At 45.3% G+C, this 21,687-nt stretch overlaps 1 protein-coding gene across 1 annotated transcript in view; it reads left to right on the top strand.

The window, feature by feature from the left end:
* Window positions 1-21,687, top strand: part of ZNF280D (zinc finger protein 280D) — a 113,549-nt gene that overhangs the window by 50,077 nt on the left and 41,785 nt on the right. Inside the window, exons 9-10 of the mRNA XM_044279684.1 lie at window positions 14,212-14,441; window positions 19,745-19,902. Of these exons, the coding sequence (XP_044135619.1) occupies window positions 14,212-14,441; window positions 19,745-19,902 (388 nt within the window). The remainder of the gene's footprint in view (window positions 1-14,211; window positions 14,442-19,744; window positions 19,903-21,687) is intronic.

Raw genomic sequence — 21,687 nt, 5'->3', positions numbered from 1 at the left:
CTACTCTAGGGGTGCATCAGGGGGGCTTCAAATGGGACATGGTGTCAAAAAAACCAGTCCAGCAAAATCTGCCTTCCAAAAACCGTATGGCATTCCTTTCCTTCTGCGCCCTGCCGTGTGCCCGTACAGCAGTTTACGACCACATATGGGGTGTTTCTGTAAACTACAGAATCAGGGCCATAAATAATGAGTTTTGTTTGGCTGTTAACCCTTGCTTTGTAACTGGAAAAAAAATATTAAAATGGAAAATCTGCCAAAAAAGTGAAATTTTGAAATTGTATCTCTATTTTCTATTAAATCTTGTGCAACACCTAAAGGGTTAACAAAGTTTGTAAAATCAGTTTTGAATACCTTGAGGGGTGTAGTTTCTTAGATGGGGTCACTTTTATGGAGTTTCTACTCTAGGGGTGCATCAGGGGGGCTTCAAATGGGACATGGTGTCAAAAAAACCAGTCCAGCAAAATCTGCCTTCCAAAAACCGTATGGCATTCCTTTCCTTCTGCGCCCTGCCGTGTGCCCGTACAGCAGTTTACAACCACATATGAGGTGTTTCTGTAAACTACAGAATCAGGGCCAGAAATAATGAGTTTTGTTTGGCTGTTAACCCTTGCTTTGTAACTTGTAAAAAAATATTAAAATGGAAAATCTGCCAAAAAAGTGAAATTTTGAAATTGTATCTCTATTTTCTATTAAATCTTGTGCAACACCTAAAGGGTTAACAAAGTTTGTAAAATCAGTTTTGAATACCTTGAGGGGTGTAGTTTCTTAGATGGGGTCACTTTTATGGAGTTTCTACTCTAGGGGTGCATCAGGGGGGCTTCAAATGGGACATGGTGTCAAAAAAACCAGTCCAGCAAAATCTGCCTTCCAAAAACCGTATGGCATTCCTTTCCTTCTGCGCCCTGCCGTGTGCCCGTACAGCAGTTTACAACCACATATGAGGTGTTTCTGTAAACTACAGAATCAGGGCCAGAAATAATGAGTTTTGTTTGGCTGTTAACCCTTGCTTTGTAACTGGAAAAAAAATATTAAAATGGAAAATCTGCCAAAAAAGCGAAATTTTGAAATTGTATCTCTATTTTCTATTAAATCTTGTGCAACACCTAAAGGGTTAACAAAGTTTGTAAAATCAGTTTTGAATACCTTGAGGGGTGTAGTTTCTTAGATGGGGTCACTTTTATGGAGTTTCTACTCTAGGGGTGCATCAGGGGGCTTCAAATGGGACATGGTGTCAAAGAAACTGTCCAGCAAAACATGCCTTCCAAAAACCAAACGGCGCACCTTTCACTCTACGCCCCGCTGTGTGGCCGTACAGTAGTTTACGGCCACATATGGCGTGTTTCTGTAAACGGCAGAGTCAGGGCAATAAAGATACAGTCTTGTTTGGCTGTTAACCCTTGCTTTGTTAGTGGAAAAAATGGGTTAAAATGGAAAATTAGGCAAAAAAATGAAATTCTCAAATTTCATCCCCATTTGCCAATAACTCTTGTGCAACACCTAAAGGGTTAACAAAGTTTGTAAAATCAGTTTTGAATACCTTGAGGGGTGTAGTTTCTTAGATGGGGTCACTTTTATGGAGTTTCTACTCTAGGGGTGCATCAGGGGGCTTCAAATGGGACATGGTGTCAAAAAACCAGTCCAGCAAAATCTGGCTTCCAAAAACCATACGGCGCACCTTTCACTCTACGCCCCGCTGTGTGGCCGTACAGTAGTTTACGGCCACAAATGGGGTGTTTCTGTAAACGGCAGAGTCAGGGCAATAAAGATACAGTCTTGTTTGACTGTTAACCCTTGCTTTGTTAGTGGAAAAAATGGGTTAAAATGGAAAATTAGGCAATAAAAGGAAATTCTCAAATTTCATCCCCATTTGCCAATAACTCTTGTGCAACACCTAAAGGGTTAACAAAGTTTGTAAAATCAGTTTTGAATACCTTGAGGGGTGTAGTTTATAGAATGGGGTCATTTTTGGGTGGTTTCTATTATGTAAGCCTCGCAAAGTGACTTCAGACCTGAACTCGTCCCTAAAAATTGGGTTTTTGTAAATTTCTGAAAAATTTCAAGATTTGCTTCTAAACTTCTAAGCCTTGTAACATCCCCAAAAAATAAAATATCATTCCCAAAATAATTCAAACATGAAGTAGACATATGGGGAATGTTAAGTCATCACAATTTTTGGGGGTATTACTATGTATTACAGAAGTAGAGAAACTGAAACTTTGAAATTTGCAAATTTTTCCCAATTTTTGGTAAATTTGACTTTTTTTTATGCAAAAAAAAATATTTTTTTAACTTTATTTTACCAGTGTCATGAAGTACAATATGTGACGAAAAAACAATCTCAGAATGGCCTGGATAAGTCAAAGCGTTTTAAAGTTATCAGCACTTAAAGTGACACTGGTCAGATTTTCAAAAAATGGCCTGGTCCTAAGGTGTAAAAAGGCTGTGTCCCTAAGGGGTTAATAGTCCATTGTTTAGATTTTATTTATTTTTTTGTTTATTTTTTATATGCAACATTGGGAAAGGGGGGTGATTTAAATATTTTGGTTTTTTTATTCTTTAACTTTAGAAGAAAAAAAACATTTTTATTTAATAATTATTAGCCCCGTTAGGTGACTAGAACCTGGGATCTTTTGATCTCTTGTCCTATTCACCATAATAGTGTTCTATTAGGGTGAATAGGATTTTGACATGCTACCTGCTGAGCTGTGCCTCATGTACAGCTTAGCAGGGAGGTTACTACGACAGCCCGGGAAGCCTTAGCAGGCCCCAGGCTATCATGGTACGTCAACACGGCCGTGTGCCTGCTGGATCATACAGCCAGCACCCAGCCAGCACAAAGTTATTTAGCACCTCCCATTTTTTACATTTAGACAAACTAGAAAATACAGTTTTGTAACCTCCACAAGGTGGTTTGCAAATCAGATTTTTGAATGTTTTTCCCCCTAAAGTCTGGGACTATTTACATTTATTTATTTTTCCTCCTCGCGTTCCAGTAGCCATAACGTTTTATTTTTTTGTTCACGTAGCCATATGAGGGCTTATTTTTTGCTGGAGAAATGCATGTTTAACATCACCATTTAATTTACCATGTCTTGCATTGGAAAACAGGGAAAAAATATTATTTGTGTGGTCTAGTTGAAAAAAAAACTTTTTGGTGTTCATAATGCACTAAGAATGACATGACATCCTTATTCTGCAGCTCACTTTTACTTAAAATAAAAACCTTTTGTAGGGGATCGGCTCTCTTTCGGGGGTCATTCTCACAGATATCTTCAGGACACCAAGTTTAAGATCCAAACACGGTCCTTTATTGCGGCACATCCGCATAAACATAAACAATAATACAAAATAATACTGTAGCAACATGTTCCTTACAATTGCAGGCGCATAAAGCCGCACATGTACAGCATTATGCGTTAGGGCCCTTTCACACTTGCGTTGTCCGGATCCGGCATAGAGTTCCGTCGTCGGGGCTCTATGCCGGAAGAATCCTGATCAGTTTTATCCTAATGCATTCTGAATGGAGAGAAATCCGTTCAGGATGTCTTCAGTTACGGAACGGAAAGTTTTTTGGCCGGAGAAAATACCACAGCATGCTGCGCTTCTTGCTCCGGCCAAAAATCCTGAAGACTTGCCGCAAGGCCGGATCCGGAATTAATGCCCATTGAAAGGCAATGATCCAGGTCCGGCCTTAAGCTAAACGTTGTTTCGGCGCATTGCCGGACCCGACGTTTTATCTTTTTCTGAATGGTTACCATGGCTGCAAGGACGCTAAAGTCCTGGCAGCCATGGTAAAGTAGTGGGGAGCGGGGGAGCAGCATACTTACCGTCCGTGCGGCTCCCCGGGCGCTCCAGAGTGACGTCAGGGCGCCCCAAGCGCATGGATCACATGATCACATGGAACACGTCATCCATGCGCACGGGGCGCTCTGACGTCATTCTGGAGTGCCCCGGGAGCCACACGGACTGTAAGTATACCGCTCCCCGCTCCTACTATGGCAACCAGGACTTTAATAGCGTCCTGGGTGCCATAGTAACACTGAAAGCATTTTGAAGACTGCTCCGTTTTTCCGGATCCGGCGTGTAATTCCGGCAAGTGGAGTACACGCCGGATCCGGACAACGCAAGTGTAAAAGGGCCCTTAAGGAGTTAAATGTACAGTCAGAAAATGAATCAGATTTTTATTAAAATACATTTTATTTTATTTTTTTAGATTAAATAAAAAAATATATACATTTATGTGATGATTTATGTAAAATAAAAATCTTTCCAGATTCCAATTGTCATACTGGCCACTGGAGCTTACACAGTAGGCTGTCATTTCCTGTTTTCTATAGCTCAATTTTCTGCTTTGATGTATAGACTGGAATAGTATGAGCAGAGTCATCTCATCATTAGAGTGTGGGCAAGTTTATGACAGCTCTGTTGTACTGCTGGAGGCCAAACTAAGGCAGGATAGCAACACAGGTAAGGCATAAGGCATAGCCTTAGAATAGGCCATAAATATCAGATTGGTGGGGCCTGCCTTTTATTACCTCGGTGACTTAACCTGTTCATGAACACAGACATAACTGTATGTCACCGGTGTGAGAGGTTATAGAATGGAATAACAAAGCTGATCCTGCTTAATACTCAGCAGGTGGGTGGCAGCTTTGTTATTCTTCTGACACTCGACAACTCTGATCCCGGTCATTTAATTCCTCAAATTCTGCAGTTAGTAGTGACTGATCAGAGCCTCTGTGGTGACATTGCGGGATTCCATTGGTTGCTATTGCAGCTTGGGGCCTTGTGAAGCCTCCCAGGCTTGCCGTAGCAGTGCATTGAATGGGATAACAAGCTAATTCCACTCCATATTCAGCAGGTCCAAGCTGTGATTTTTCAGAATGTGCAGTCAGTAGAGACTGATTGGAGCCCCTGTGGTGAAATAGAGAAATTCAAATCAGTTGTTATAGCAGCTTGCGAAGGCTCCGAGGCCTGCCATAGCATACTGCCTGTTTAAAGCACATCTATCAGCCTGATTTAACCCTAGTAAACCAGACCTACTGCCTGGTAAGGTGATTATTCTGAGTGCAACAACAACAGCAGCAAACAGAGGTGTCATTTTTGGGAAAATGTGTACTTTTATTTTTGTGTTAATGAGGTGCTCAGGAGACGAAGGTGCTGGCCTAGCTTCTTGGAGCACCGCTTCACATACTTCTGTCCCTCAATCCCCCTCTCGCACTGATTGAAATTAAAATTATTAGTAGGGATCGACCGATTATCGGTTTTACCGATATTATCGGCCGATATTCAGGATTTTGAAAGTTATCGGCATCTATTTTGCCGATATTCCGATAACTAATCGGGAACACGGATCGTGCTGCTGTCAGCGCGATCCGTGTTCCCTCAGCAGCACAGGGCAGAAGGTAGCAGTGTCTCGCTCCCCCTGTGCCGCTGCCACCAATGAGAGGAGGGGAGACAAGAGGAGGGGAGAGGCTGTGGCCACTGCACCACCAATGAAGATAACTCTCTTATTAATTCATATACAGGAGGCGGGAGCTGCAGAATCACATAGCCGGCTCCCGACCTCTATGACAAGTAGCTGCAATCTGCAGTAGTTAACCCCTCAGGTGCAGCACCTGAAGGGTTAACTGCCGCGGATCGCAGCTACTTATCATAGAGGTCGGGAGCCGGCTATGTGATTCTGCAGCCAGCTCCCGCCCCCCAAACCCCAGTATTAAAAACATTGGTGGCGCAGTGCGCCCCTCCACCCAAGCCCCCCAGTATTAATCATTGGTGGCAGTGTCCACAGGGTCCCCTCTCCCCTCCTCAGTGGCAGTTCCCATCGGAGCCCAGCAGTGTATGCCTGGGGCTCCAATCGGTTACCATGGCAGCCAGGACGCTATTGAAGCCCTGGCTACCATAGTTAGCTCCCTGCTGCCGTGTGCACAGGGCAGCAGGGAGAGTGTGAAGTCCTATTCACCCTGATAAAGCTCTATCAGGGTGAATAGGACAAGGGTTCTAGTCCCTAAGGGGGCTAAAAGTTAGTGTAAAAAAACAACAAAAAAAACAACAAAAAAAAAAACCTTCACGTTACCAATAAACATATTCATTTTCAGCAGATTTGTGTAGGATTTTATTTTATTTTTTCAAGAATGAAAATTCACAGAAAATGTATACCGATAATCAGCTATCGGCCTGAAAGTTCACAGATCATTGGTATCGGTTCTAAAAAATCTATATCGGTCGATCCCTAATTATTAGTAACAAAATATTACTAATAAAAAAAAACAGCTCACTCCACATCGCACAGTTTTTTAAATGGAATAGAAATATTAAAAAGTTATCGGTGTCAGAATATGGTGATGGAAAACAAAACTTTATTTCAAAGGTTTTAATCTATTAAAAGGAGCAAAAGAATAAAAACGAAATAAATTTGGTATCACTGTAACCCTAGTGACCCGCAGAAAAAAGCGATGTAATTTTAAGCGCACAGTGAATGCTGTAATAACACCCCCTACCCTCCCCCTAAAAAAATGTATGGCAAGTTAAATGATGGAATAAAAATAAATACAACTTGCCCCACAAAAAAAAAGTAAGCAAGCCCTCATCTAGCTTTGTGAACAGAAAAAAAATATATCACTTTGGAAGGTGGGGACAAAAAAAAAATGGATGGGGTTTACGGGGCTGCAGAACTCAAGCAGGAGTCCCATATCATCTTCATTATTTACCAGGCAGAGTGCCATACTTTTGGTGGTGGCTGTGCCTGGTATCGCACTTCACTGCCGTTCACTTGAAACTACAATACAGCTACTACCAAAAGTATGGCACTGTACCTGGTAAACTATGAAGCAGATGCTGATAGGAGACCAACCCCCACAGATCTGACATTAATGGGCTGTCTTAAGGATATGTCATAAATAATTTATTACTAGAAACCCCATTTCAATCTAATTAGTTGCATAGTTGTTAAGGTCGGAAAATGACAAAAGTCCATCAAGTCCAACCTGTAATCCTGCTATATCGATCCATGGAACAAATCCCTGGATCAATGTCCATCTTCCTTTTAAAAAGGGAAAGGGTGTGTAGAACAAGATTTCTATACATTGTCATAACCCTCAATGTTATTTTGAATTAAAAAGTAATCTAAACCTTTTTTCTCGCCCAGTTTCCTTGGGGGACACAGAAGACCTTGGGTATAGCTCATCTCCATAGGAGGCGTGACACTAAGTGAAAACTGTTAAGCCCCTCCTCCACAGCTATACCCTCAGCCTGGAGAGAGAGACTGCCAGTTTTTAGCTTAGTGTCCAAGGAGGCAAGACACTCCCTGCTCTGCAGGGCTGTTTTCTCCTTGTTTAAATTTTAGATTTTTACTTTTTTTCTTTCTTTTTTGTTCCAGATCATCAGGGACAACAGAGACGCACTAGACCTCTCTGTTTCTCCCGGGGTTGAGCTGCGCCAGTGCCGGTCACCGCACTGCTGCCTCCCCCACAGAAGGCAAGGTGGATCAGGGCAGCCTAGCTCCCTTACATCCCGCCAGCGCAAGGGTCGCCCGCACGCCAAGCCCCTCTTCCAGCGTCCTGCCACTACGGTGCCAGTAGCTGAAGGGGCGACCCTGCTGGAATGGACCGAGGGTGAAGACGGCTGTGGTAAGAGAGTGGCTTCTCCAGCCCTACGTCCCCCACCCAATGGTCTCCTGCGTGCCTGACCCCCATACTGGGCCTCTGGACCCTTCCCCTGCTGGACATAGGCATGGGGTGCTGCTGTGCGGCAATCTGCTCCCCTTTTCTCCTGGCCTCATAGGACATGCTGCTAGTGAGGGGACTATATCCTGACCTCTCCGTCTCTGGGTCCCCCCCTGGCATCTGCGCTTCCCCCCATCTCGCCTAATCACATTGGGCTTACCGGAGGGGCAGGACGCTGCAGTGGAGTAAGGAGGACCCCTTACTCTTCCGGCCGGCGGGGTGGGCTCCCGCGGCCAGCGAGCCGCTATTCCGGCCCTCCTGTCTTTTCTGGCGGCGGGGTGGGCTCCCGCGGCCGGCAAAACCGCATTCCGGCCCCTGTTTTTTCCGGCCGGCCGGGTGGGCTCCCGCGGCCGGCAGAACCGCCACTCCGGGCCCCTGTATCTTCCGGCCGGCAGGGTGGGCTCCCGCGGCCAGCGAGCCGCCATTCCGGCCCTCCTGTCTCTTCTGGTGGCGGGGTGGGCTCCCGCGACCGGCAATGCCACGTTCCGGCCCCTGTCTTCTCCGGCCGGCCGGGTGGGCTCCGCGGCCGGCAGAACCGCCACTCCGGGCCCCTGTCTCTTTCGGCCGGCGGGGTGGGCTCCCGCGGCCGGCATTGGGCTTGACTATGCCCCAGCAGGTGCCGGTCGGCGGGGCTCCGCTAATTGGTCCCAGGCTTAGCGGCCTGCTGGGCCGCAATCCCGACCGGCCCGCGGGGTGGGCTCCCGCGGCCGGTTTGAACCGCCATTCCGCCTCAGGTCCCGGCGGTATGACGGGCCGGACTCCGCAAATTTAGCCCCCGGCTTCGCGGCCTACTAGGCCGCACTTTTCCGGTCTCTGGTGGAGGGGGCGGGAACTTCTCCAGGCGCGATTTTTTCCCGCCTGGAGGTTCCTCCGCCCTCAGGGGATCGCACGCCGCCCTCCAGGCCGGATCCCTGTTAACCCTTTGGGTGCAGGCCGGCTCCCACAAATGGGTCTGTATAGTTGGCCCCCCTTTTTTTCTTTTTTTCTCCTCTCTCAGGGCCCCTATATAGTGGCTCCCCTTTAGCCTCAGAAGCTGGGTTTAAATGAAATATAAAAAAAAAAAAAAAAAAATTTTTTTTATAATGATGCAATAATTAATAATAGATCATGATTTCTATTAGACTGCGCAGGACGCTGCAGCCTCATCAGTAATGCTGCATGTCTGCATGACCTCTTTCCTCAGGCGGCATGGTGTTGCGCTCCCAGCCTGCGTCGCTGCTAGGGCATTTCCCCTTTTAGGCGGTTTTTTCTTGCCTCTTCCAGGATACGGCGCTGGCCAAGTGCATTCGGACCTTCTGTAGGCAGCATTCATCGTCTCTCCAGTTATGGTGCCTGCCATGTGCATTCCCCCCCCTCCTAGGCGGGCTACTGCACTCTCCCTGGCTGGCCATGTGCATGACCCCCTTCTTAGGCGGAATACTGCACCTTCACCGGATACGGTGCTGGCCATGTGCACGACCCCCTTCCATCAGCGGAACGCTGCACTCTCTGGATTTGCTGCCGGCCATGTGCGGGACCCCCTTCCTGGGCGGAACGCAGCACTCACTGGATTCGCTGCCGGCCATGTGCGTGACCCCCTTCCTGGGCGGAACGCAGCACTCTCACTGGATCTGTTGCCGATCATGTGCATGACCCCCTTTTTTAGGCGGAATACTGCACTCTCACCGGATACGGTACTGGCTATGTGCACGTCCCCCTTCCATTGGCGGAATGCTGCACTCTCGCTGATGTGCTATGATGTACTTATGTACTATGTTATTGTGCTGCACTCTCACTGGTTTCGCTGCCGGCCATTTCTTGGGCGGTATGCTGCACCCTTGTTGGATTCCCTGCCGGCCTTAGGTATGCCTCCTTCCCTCAGGCAGCATACATACATCCCTCTGTCGTTGGTTGTTTCCTCGCAGGTACGTTGCTGGCCACGTGCATGTACCCCATACATGGCAGGGTGCTTGCACTCTCGCTGGATCCGCTGTCGGCCATATGCATGGCCCTCTTCCGTAGGCGGTGTACGCACTCTTGCTGGATTCTCTGCCAGCCCGGGGCATGCCTTCCTTCCTCAGGCGACATGCACACATCCTTAGTGACTGTGTTTGTCTCTTGCCGGTACATTGCTGGCCATGTGTATGACTCCCATGCATGGCGGTGTGCTCGCACTCTCCCTGGATGGGATGCTGGCCATGTGCTTTACCCTCCCTTTTTCTGGGCGTTGTGCTACACTCTCACCGGATACATTGCTGGCCATGAGAATGGCCCTCTAACATGGGTGGAACGCTTGCACTTCCATTGGTTACGGTGCTGGCCTTGTGCGTGACCACCTCTCACTTCAAGGGCAGAATTTGGCACGCTCATGAGATTCACGGCTGTCCTTATATGGCTGTGCTGGACTTGTACATGTCCCCCTTCGTTGGCAGAGTAGTTGCACTCTCGCTGAGTTCAGTGTTGGGTGTATTATTGCACACTCATTTAATGCTAGGATATCCCTGTGCATGTTCCCCTTTCGCTAGGTGGACCTCCTGCGTTCCTGCTGGTTTATAGGGTAATGTCCTGCTTCTCTGAAGTAGGTACGGCCTTAGGCATCACTCCCTTTTGGGACGGGTCTTTGCACTCTTGCCGACTGCTGTTGGCCAGGTACAATTTCCCCCCTTTCAGGGTGGACTGCTTGCGTTCCTTCGCATGCTATGCTAGGTTTGTGCATAACTCCCTTTCAGGTTGCACTTTGCAATTCCGTACATGCTGTGGCACTCTGGGACGAGCCCCCCCCCCTTTTTTCTAGGTGGGTTGGCCCTCTCGCTGCTTACGGGGCTGCTCGTACGTATGCCTCACCTGCTTCCTGCGGCATACCTTTGTTTCTTGGGAGACGATGCTTGCCGCCAGCCTTGCACTCGTCCCTAGGGAGTTCATTCTGTCCTCCTGACCGGACAGGCTCTTTTGCTCTCTGCTGCACCGAGCTGCCAGGGAGTGTTCGTGGGTCCTAGATGCATGCCCATGCGTCCTTCTGCGGCATTACTTCCCTGCGCTAGTGGTCACATGGTCGAGAGTGCTGTTGTCTGCAGCGCCTCTCGAATTCTTCGTTGGCTCTGGCAGGACTGCGGTTCCCTTGCCTGCTGCAATTTCCTCCTCTTCGGATGCAGTGTGGTATGAGTCCGTCCTCTTGGCGCCTCTACGCTTCTGTCTGATCTGCTACCGGGTTCGGGCTGCTCTTCTCGGGAAGGTCACCCGACTTCTCTTGGGTGCTGGATTGCCCAGGTCCGGGGACCTCCGCCTTGGGTTCTTCAAGGTATTCGCCTTCTGCGAGACGGTGGACCGGGCGTCTCACAGTGTAGCGGGTTCTGCTTTTGAGTCCTATGGCTTCCCTGTTGCCCACTCCTCCTCCTTTCGGTTGGAGGGTGTTTTGTCGGCCTCTGTCTCGACGGCCTTATCTCGCCGGCTTTGTTCGGCTCCCGCTCTATACGAATCACTCCGATGTGGCTTCTCGCCAGCCTTCGGGGGCTGTATTTTCACTGTCCTCCCCTCTGGGGAGAGCATGATTGTTCATGTGGATGGTTCCGGTGTTCCTTTTGGCCTCGTACCGTCTCCCTTGTTCACGCTGGCTGTATTAGCTGTGTGCCTATTTACCGAGTCTACCGCGTTCTGTCCCCCCACTGAGTGCAGATTGCGTGGCCCGTTCTAAGACGATGGTCCTGATGTAGACTTGCTTTTCTCGATAACTTGGGGGGACTACCTCGGTCCAGATTGTCCTTTGATCTCCCTCACCGGGACTGTACAACGTGGTTGCATCAGCATGGACTTTAGCCTGCCTTCCCCTCGCGTCTGGCGGATCCTTTGGGTTCTTTCCCTCTGTCCTCTGCTCCTCCACTCGGGTGGATACGGGACAATGTTGTTCGAGGGCCGACGGGGCTAGTTTTGTCGACCCTTGTGCCCGTGTTACTGGTCTGCGCCTGATCACATTGGGTTTTCGCCTGCTTGCCAGGCGACTGTCCACTCCTGGCTGGGTTTCGTCCAGGATCTGTCGTAAGACTTAGGTTTTTTTTTTTTTTTTTGTCTGGGGTTCTGTGGGAAGCTGTGCATTCCCCACTCTGAAGTTCTTTCCCCAAGGTTCTGTCTTTTCCTTGAGGTGTCAAGTGTCGGCGCTGTTCTTCCTCTTCCAGCGTTCCCGGCCCTCTGGCCTGCCAAGACCTTCTTCCTCGGAGTGGCTCTTGGTTCCTCTGTACTGTCCTTCGGTACCGCCCTGGGGACTGTATTCTGAGCTCTCGGCGCTCCAATCTTGTCCTTGGAGCCGTTACAGGAGTTCTCTCTATCCCTTCTGTCCTGTACGGTTGTGTTCCGTATCAGTCGTGTCTCTGACGGGTGCCGGATGGCCCCTTTTTTTGTTACGAGCTTTCTGTCTTTTCCAGGACAGGGCTGTTCTGCATCCCGTTTCTTCCTTCCTTCCTTCTGAAGGTGGCGTTTGCCTTTCGCTTCAACACCTCACCTATTTGGACGTTGTTTGGGCCTTGCCGTTTTTACTTGGAGATCTCCGACTCTTGCAGACGTTCGGCCTCTTGGGTTTCCAGGAGGTCTGTGCATAGGGTTGACAGACTCCAGGGTGTTTTTCCTCCGCTTGATCAGATTGGCTGTTGCTGAGGTTACCGCACCTAGGGCAGGATTCTGTCTTTGGTGTCACCGTTCCTTTCACCAGAGCGGTCGGTGCCTCCTGGGCGGAGGCATTGGGCTTCGGCTGGGCATTTGGGCACGGCGGCCACAGGTCTGCCTTGCACGCCTTACTGAGTTTTACAGGGTGCATACTCTGGCGGATGCTGCCTTACCCCGCCTGGGTTTACAGGCGGCGGTTCATTGATGCCTTTCGGGTGCTTCACCTTGGTGCTGTGGTCCCTCCCCCTTTTGGACTGCTTTTGAACGTCCCAAGGTCTTCTGTGTCCCCCAAGGAAACTGGGCGAGAAAACGAGATTTTTGTATAACTTACCAGTAAAATCTCTTTCTCGCTCTTTCCTTGGGGGACACAGCACCCACCCATTCATTGTTTTTTCTCTGTGCGTTTTCCGAGTTTTTGTTACCCGTTGGGTAGTTGGCTTTTTGGTTCCTTGTTGGTCTTTGCCTTTTCTCACTGCTTGGACACGCAACTGGCAGTCTCTCTCTCCAGGCTGAGGGTATAGCTGTGGAGGAGGGGCTTAACAGTTTTCACTTAGTGTCACGCCTCCTATGGAGATGAGCTATACCCAAGGTCTTCTGTGTCCCCCAAGGAAAGAGCGAGAAAGAGATTTTACTGGTAAGTTATACAAAAATCTCGTTTTTGAAGTCATCCACTGTATTTGCTGTGACCAGCTCCTGCGGCAGGCTATTCCAGAGATTCACAGCCCTTACTGTAAAGAATGCTTGTCGCCTCTTATGATTGATTATTTTTTTCTCCAGGCGTAGTGAGTGGCCCCTTGTTTTTTGAAGGGCTTTACCACAGAATAGCTTTCCTTGATATTAGGGATCATTCACAAGACCATGCGTGTCGCAAATTGGGGTTCATAATGCACGGGCACCGGACGTGTGAATCCTGTATTGTGGCGAGGACCCATTGACTTGAAGGGTCCACGATCTGCAATATACGACTAAAGATAGGACCTAAAAGCCGACTGAAGTGCTTTGTAGTGCTTCCGTGGGCTTCTGATCTGTGTCTCCACTCCTCGCTGTATCGGGAGATTCATGAAAATTCACACGGTCTGTGCCCGTATATTGTGGACTCGCTGTTTGTCATCCGCAATATGGTCATGGACTGCTTACAGTTGTGTGACTGAGCCCTTAAAGAGGACCGTTCATCAGAAAAAAGTATGTAAACTGACTATACCGACGTGTAGAGCGGCGCCCAGGGATCCCCCTGCACTTACTGTTATCCCCGGGCGCCGCTCCGTTCTCCGGTTATAGCCTCCGGTATGTTCCTACTTAGGCTCCACCCGGGGGAACTTGGGCTCCACCCAGGGGAACCTGCCGGCGTCTCTTTCTCCTATGCTGTAGCGCTGGCCAATCGCAGTGCTCAGCTCATAGCCAGGCTATGAGCTGAGCGCTGCGATTGGCCAGCGCTACAGCATAGGAGAAAGAGACTGCGGCAGGTTCCCCCGGGTGGAGCCTAAGTAGGAACATACCGAAAGCTATAACCGGAGAACGGAGCGGCGCCGGGGATAACAGTAAGTGCAGGGGGATCCCTGGGCGCCGCTCTACACGTCGGTATAGTCAGTTTACATACTTTTTTCCTGGTGAAAGGTCCTCTTTAATGAAACTAACAATACTTGAGTCACTTCTTTTAAGAAAAGATGGCAGTTCAGAAAGAAAGTTCCAGTCATCAAATTTAAAAAATAGCTCTGTTTTTATAGCATAAAGTACATCTACTTAGATTTTAATTTTTTTGGGGTGTGAGTGTGTGTGTATATAGATAGATATATATATCTCTCTATCAGGATTCATTTCTGATCCCTTAAACCTCCCATTTCTACTTATATTGCAGTATTGTTGTCCAGAGAAAATGCAATTTATTTTCCGTGGAGTAACAATCCCTGATGCTTCTAAACTACGAAACACAATGGAAGATCATGAAAAAGGAAAATTGATCATGCTTGTTAGCGACTTTTATTATGGATGTTATTCTGGAGATCATCAGCTGGTACAGCAGGAGGAGAAGACTCACAGCACTTTCAAGTGTTTCAGCTGCCAAAAAGTTCTCAAGAACAATATAAAGTAAGTGAATAGTTTCCAAGCCTGCTACAGGTTCATGGGCTTATGTGATATTTGCTCGCTTTATGTTTGAATGATTAAGTTCAAAGTCCACATTTAGAAGGACCTGATCAAGAAGAGTTATCCCAAGTATCTTTAGTGCATGTTCCTGTGTGATGTTTTGCCTGCAAGCCTATAAGGCCTCTTTCACATGAGCGTGGCAGATTGGCTCCGGATGCGTTCAGTGAAACTCGCACCATTTTGCAAGTAAGTTCAGTCAGTTTTGTCTGCAATTGCGTTCAGTTGTTCAGTTTTTTCCGCGCAGGTACAATGCGTTGTGATGCGTTTTTCACACGCGTGATAAAAAAACCTCAATGTTTACAAACAACATTTCCTAGCAACCATCAGTGAAAAACGCATCACATCCGCACTTGCTTGCGGATGCAATGCATTTTTCACTAAAGCCCCATTTACTTCTATGGGGCCAGGGCTGCGTGAAAAACGCAGAATATAGAACATGCTGCGTTTTTCACGCAACGCAGAACTGATGCTTGAAAAAGAATGCTCATGTACACAGACCCATTGAAATGAATGGGTCCGGATTCAGTGCGGAAAACTCACTTGTGTGAAAGGGACCTAATAGTTGTGCAAACTTTTCGTTGCTAAGTGTGACAATCAAGAAGAATCAATAAGAAGAGTTTTTTTTATTTTTTTATCTGGTGGCTGGAACTTATTTTCCTTCTGCGGTTCTTCTGGTTCCCTGGATTATCCGCTAGAGCAGGTTGGTTGTGACTTGGTTGATTTTATAACTTACATCTAGCCCTCTTAAAATCACGTGATCTCTGGTTCATATACAGGTCCTTCTCAAAAAATTAGCATATTGTGATAAAGTTCATTATTTTCTGTAATGTACTGATAAACATTAGACTTTCATATATTTTAGATTCATTACACACCAACTGAAGTAGTTCAAGCCTTTTATTGTTTTAATATTGATGATTTTGGCATACAGCTCATGAAAACCCAAAATTCCTATCTAAAAAAATTAGCATATTTCATCCGACCAATAAAAGAAAAGTGTTTTTAATACAAAAAAAGTCAACCTTCAAATAATTATGTTCAGTTATGCACTCAATACTTGGTCGGGAATCCTTTTGCAGAAATGACTGCTTCAATGCGGCGTGGCATGGAGGAAATCGGCCTGTGGCACTGCTGAGGTGTTATGGAGGCCCAGGATGCTTCAATAGCGGCCTTAAGCTCATCCAGAGTGTTGGGTCTTGCGTCTCTCAACTTTCTCTTCCCAATATCCCACAGATTCTCTATGGGGTTCAGGTCAGAAGAGTTGGCAGGCCAATTGAGCACAGTAATACCATGGTCAGTAAACCATTTACCAGTGGTTTTGGCACTGTGAGCAGGTGCCAGGTCGTGCTGAAAAATGAAATCTTCATCTCCATAAAGCTTTTCAGCAGATGGAAGCATGAAGTGCTCCAAAATCTCCTGATAGCTAGCTGCATTGACCCTGCCCTTGATAAAACACAGTGGACCAACACCAGCAGCTGACATGGCACCCCAGACCATCACTGACTGTGGGTACTTGACACTGGACCTCAGGCATTTTGGCATTTACCTCTCCCCAGTCTTCCTCCAGACTCTGGCATGAATGACATGCAACAGTCCAGTGCTGCTTCTCTGTAGCCCAGGTCAGGCTCTTCTGCCGCTGTTTCTGGTTCAAAAGTGGCTTGACCTGGGGAATGCGGCACCTGTAGCCCATTTCCTGCACACGCCTGTACACGGTGGCTCTGGATGTTTCTACTCCAGATTCAGTCCACTGCTTCCGCAGGTCCCCCAAGGTCTGGAATCGGTCCTTCTCCACAATCTTCCTCGGGGCCGGTCACCTCTTCTCGTTGTGCAGCGTTTTCTGACACACTTTTTCCTTCCTACAGACTTCCCACTGAGGTGCCTTGATACAGCACTCTGGGAACAGCCTATTCATTCAGAAATCTCTTTCTGTGTCTTACCCTCTTGCTTGAGGGTGTCAATGATTGCCTTCTGGACAGCAGTCAGGTCGGCAGTCTTACCCATGATTGCGGTTTTGAGTAATGAACCAGGCTGGGAGTTTTTGAAAGCCTCAGGAATCTTTTGCAGGTGTTTAGAGTTAATTAGTTGATTCAGATGATTAGGTTAATAGCTTGTTTAGAGAACCTTTTCATGATATGCTAATTTTTTTTGATAGGAATTTGGGGTTTTCGTGAGCTGTATGCCAAAATCATCAATATTAAAACAATAAAAGGCTTGAACTACTTTAGTTGGTGTGTAATGAATCTAAAATATATGAAAGTCTAATGTTTATCAGTACATTACAGAAAATAATAAACTTTATCACAATATGCTAATTTCTTGAGAAGGACCTGTATATTGCTAAAGTATGATTCGTCAAAGCTCTCAATGAACTAGTCTCCACAGAGGGTAGAATCTATGGCATATTGGTGACCTTACCATATAAGGACAGTGTAGACCTCCGTTGTTGGTTTCTTCACGTCAATGGCAGTGTACAAGTTTTTGTAAGTCCCCTAAACCTACTGATTATGGCCATATATAGTAATAATGGCAACAATGATGACAGATGTATATTGCTTTGTATCTGTTGGTTAAGGGGCACAATGTCATCGCTCATAAGTTACCCCCCTGTGTTTAGTGAGTTGTTTTCAACCAGAAATGAAAGTTGCCTCGGCTACACTATGTCATCCAGATTAATTACATTTCACGGCTATGTTTCGGGACTACAGATGAATAATTGTATTTTTGCTGTGATAAAGGCTACTATTTGATTGTGCTGTTTTGATTGAATAACTTCTGCTTTCTAAATCAGCAAAAAAAAGACCTTGTGATCATCTTCATTAGGGAGACAGGTTTGTCTCGAGACCTCTGCTTGGCAGAGAAGGTCATAGTTCTTCAGCATAGAGAAGCTGAAATGGCAGAATGCGAAGCTGCAGAATGGCTTAAGTCTACAAAGGGCATAGTCTGCAAGCTAAAATGAACAGACTTGCCTTTGCTAGTATCATTAAGGAAAACAAAAGCTTTGTGTAATTGCAGGCATTAAAATCGCTATTACGTACACTTAGAAACAAACTTGCAGGTTGAAGCACAGGAAATTTGTCTTGCAAGCAGCAGGAAACTAATGTATGTAGTCAAGACATATCAGTCATGACTTTTTGGCTACAGTAAGTCTTTTTTTCCCTTGTGAAACAGCACAGGACCGTAATGGGTAATTTTGACAAGAATTTTAGTTTACTAGGATTTGTTCGGGGCCTCTATTTGTTTGGGTTACCTGGAATATTGAATATACCCTACAAGCAAATTATTCTATGTCTTGCCAATTAAAACCAAATGTATTATGATAACTATATTCATCTTTGCTTACCTAGGTAAATTATAAAAACATATTTATTTCCTGTAATGGGGTATTCCAGGATTTGACTATTGAAGGCTGGAATTAAAGTAAAAAGGATTAGTACTACAGTAGCCACCTCTGTCCACTACCCAATGGGCACCACTGTGTAGTTTCAGAGCTGGAACTACCCCAAAACAGATGATCTTGGGGGATGTCGAGCTCCTGAGGATCAGGTATTGATGGCCTACCCTGAGGAAAATCCTGGAATACCCCTTTAAGCTGTTCCAGTTATAAGTGTCTTAAATAGTATTCGAAAGCCAATCCTTTTTATACACTTACGGTAAAAATTCTTCCATGTCTTCAAGTGTAAATCTGTGATGCAATTAATACCTGTTTGCATTTCAGCCATGTACAAATGAATTGTGTGTCCAGAATAATGATACCACAGTAGATTACTAATGTATTTGCAGTTCCTTGTCTGCCATTTCTAGAGGTATGTAAGTAAACAGTGGAAAGTCTTAACTACCAGTATGCTATAACTAAGGGCACTCCAGTGTCTGAAATGCGTAAGAGGTTATTCTTTGTCCTGTTACAATTTTATGGAGGTTATTTAACTCCTTAAGGACTGAGCCTATTTTCATTTTTTCATTTTTAATTTTTACTTCCCACATTCTAATAGTGCATAACTTTTTTTTTTTTTTTTTTTTTTCGTTCACATAGCCATACGAGAACTTGTTGTTTTTTGTGGGATAAGATGCATTTTTTAAACATTTCTTTTTGTGGAAAAATTTAAAAAGAAAACAAAAAACACAAGGTTTTGGGGTTTTGACATTATATCGTTCAATGTGCGCTAAAAATTACATGACGTCCTTATTCTTTAGCTCAATAATATTATGGCGATACCAAACTTCTATAGTTTTTATTTTGTTTCATTCCTTAAAAAAAATTAAAACCTTTTGAAAAAAAATCCCAAAAAATTTTGCATCGCCATTTTCTGACAGTCATGAGGTTTTTTTTTTTATATTTCGGTCTACAGAGCTGTATGAGATCTTGTTTTTTGCGGGACAGACTGTAGTTTTTAGTGGTATTATTTTTGTGGTGCATACAACATTTTAATCACTGTTATTCAATTCTTTGGGGGGACAAGATGACTAAAAATGGTGAATTGTGTTTTTCATTTTGTTCCATTACGGCGTTCACTACGCAGGAAAAATTCTAAAAATATTTTCGGATACGGCAATACCTGATATGTTTATATTTCTATTGTTTATATATTTTTATATGTAAAATTGGGACAGGGCGCTGATTTAAAGTTTGATCCCTTGTCCCATTCACCCTAATAGAGATCTATTAGGGTGAATGACATTCTGCCGCACACCCTGCTGAGCTGTGCCTCTTGCACAGCTTAGCGGTAAGTTTACCATTACAGTGCTGGGAAGCTTTAGCAGCTCCCAGGCTGTAATAGTAACCAATCAGAGCCCCACAATTTCACTTCGGGGCTCTGATCAGAATGCACTTAACAGGTGCCGCAATTGCTTTTGAACGCAGCATCTAAAGGATTGAATGACAGGGTTTGGCGTAATCGCCTGTCCACGTCATTGCAGCCAGGTGCTCGCAGCAGCCCGCTCCATACAATTCCAGGCGCATAATGCTGCACAGGGGTTTATAAAGCCTGAAGTTCTTATCCTATGAAATGCTGGAATTCTGTTTCTAAACAATGATAGTAGCCAAAGTCTTTCATTGTAAATTATAGTGTTTGTACATGTTCATATTTATTTTTGGGAACTTGGCTTATACAGACTTATATGAACTTTTATTATGTAAATCTAGTTTTTCAGTTTTTTAGAGATCAATAGATATATTGTTGATAATTTTTGCAGTTGTTTAACCATATAATTTTATCAACATTGCACCTGTTTTTGCTTGTGTATGATAGATTCATGAACCACATGAAACATCACTTGGAGCTTGAGAAGCAGAGTACCGAAAGTTGGGAAAACCACACCACCTGCCACCACTGTTACCGCCAATTCTCTACTCCCTTCCAACTGCAATGCCACATTGAGAGTTCTCACACATTAATTGAATCGACAAGTAAGACCTCACAGAAGCTCCTCTCATATGTGTATCCTAGTTTGGAAATAGATGATAGAAACCAAATATTCGGTGTCATTCAAGTCTTTAATATTTTTTTATGTTTGTTTGTTTTTTCTTTATCTTTAGCTTTAATATAGCTGATAATTATATCCTTATTTTTTTGTTTAATACATTAGAAATCTGTGGGAACAAATTGCAGTGCTAACTTTTTGTAAAAGTGCTACTCAAACTGTTATTCTGGCATCTATAGTGAGGCACACCCAGTTCTTGCTGCCCAAGTGTTTCATTTTTAACAGGACAGAGCCTCTGTCTCAGAACATGACAATTCTGCCTAAGCAGAGGCGGTCTAAGGGTCCATTCACACATCCGCAAAATGGTTCTGCATCAGTTCCTGCAATTTTGCGGACCCATTCATTTTCATGAAAATGCACTTCCGTTTGGCGGCCCCGCAATAAGATAGAACATGTCCTATTCTTGTCCGCAGACACGGACAAGAAAAGGCATTTCTAGTAGAGTGCTGGCCATGTGCAGTCCGCAAAATGCGGAACGCACACGACTGGTGTTCGTGTTTTGCGGATCCGCAATTTGTGGACCGCAAAACAGTTGCGGACGTGTGAATGGACCCTAACAATGATTGCTTCTTGCAGGAAAACATTGACCTGTAAAGATTGGTACAGGAAGTTACAAGTGTGCAAAAGGCACATTTATAAATTCCTTCAGAAGAGGCAGGGGCGTGGAAAGGTAAGTGTTGGGCTGTGGGGCACTGTTGCTAAGAAATATATACCACAGCATGCTATGCACACCATATTTCCCTAATTTTGATTACTGTGGAGGTCAAAAAAGATACTTTTGGAAAGCCGTGTTGTGTAAACTGTGTACTATGGTAAGATCCTACCCCAAGTGCTTTGGACCTTGAATGTGGAGTAGAGGCTACCATAGTTTTTTTTCTCCCCAGTGATGTGGTGTACCTCCATAAGGGTTTGTATCATATCTGTTCTATATAGAAGAACATTTGTGAGCAAACAGTGCTTCCCTTCAGTTTGATGTAGCAGTGAGACAGTGAATCACAATCTGGGATAAACATTCTAAACTCTTTCAAGCCTACACAACTACACACTGTGATAGTTAATCAAATCCATGTAACTTACCATCCATATACACAAAAATTGAGAAAATGTATCACCTTTATAAATGTCTCATAGAAAAACATTGGACACTCTTGCAAGCCTACACGACTACATACTGTGACAGTTAAACCAATCCATGTAATTTATCATTCACATACACAAAAAACAGAAAATGTGTCACCCTATAATGGCTCATAGAAAAACAAGCAAGGAAACCTCAGACTTGCATGTTGACTATTTGTGCACAATATACAGCTTCCCTGCATTCATGTAGGAAGAACATGTATTTGGCCAAACTTTCAGTCTTTTGAGTATAGCCTTACCTTGGGTTTGCCTATTCAAAATGTGAAGCAGTTAGAGGTTGTATGCAGTGGATGTTCCTCACATTTGAATTAAAGGGGTTTCCCAGGAATTAAGAAAATGAAAATACCCCGGTACTTAAATATTACTTTATTATAAATATATTCCCAAATACCTTTTGATTAGTTATAATGGCTCGTTTTGTTTAGGGAGCAATCATTGGGAGAAATAAAATGGCCGCCATCCTATTAGTACACACTAAACCTCTCCTAATCACACAGCAGGACAAGTTACTTCACAACACCGAGCTAAAGAGCTGCCTCATCCTTTTCTCCTACTTGTCAGGGATTATGAT

The sequence above is a fragment of the Bufo gargarizans genome, chromosome 2 (assembly GCF_014858855.1).
Source record: "Bufo gargarizans isolate SCDJY-AF-19 chromosome 2, ASM1485885v1, whole genome shotgun sequence".
Lineage (NCBI taxonomy): Eukaryota > Metazoa > Chordata > Amphibia > Anura > Bufonidae > Bufo > Bufo gargarizans.
Note: the sequence above shows the minus strand (reverse complement) of the source record. Positions and strands in the feature narration are given on the sequence as shown.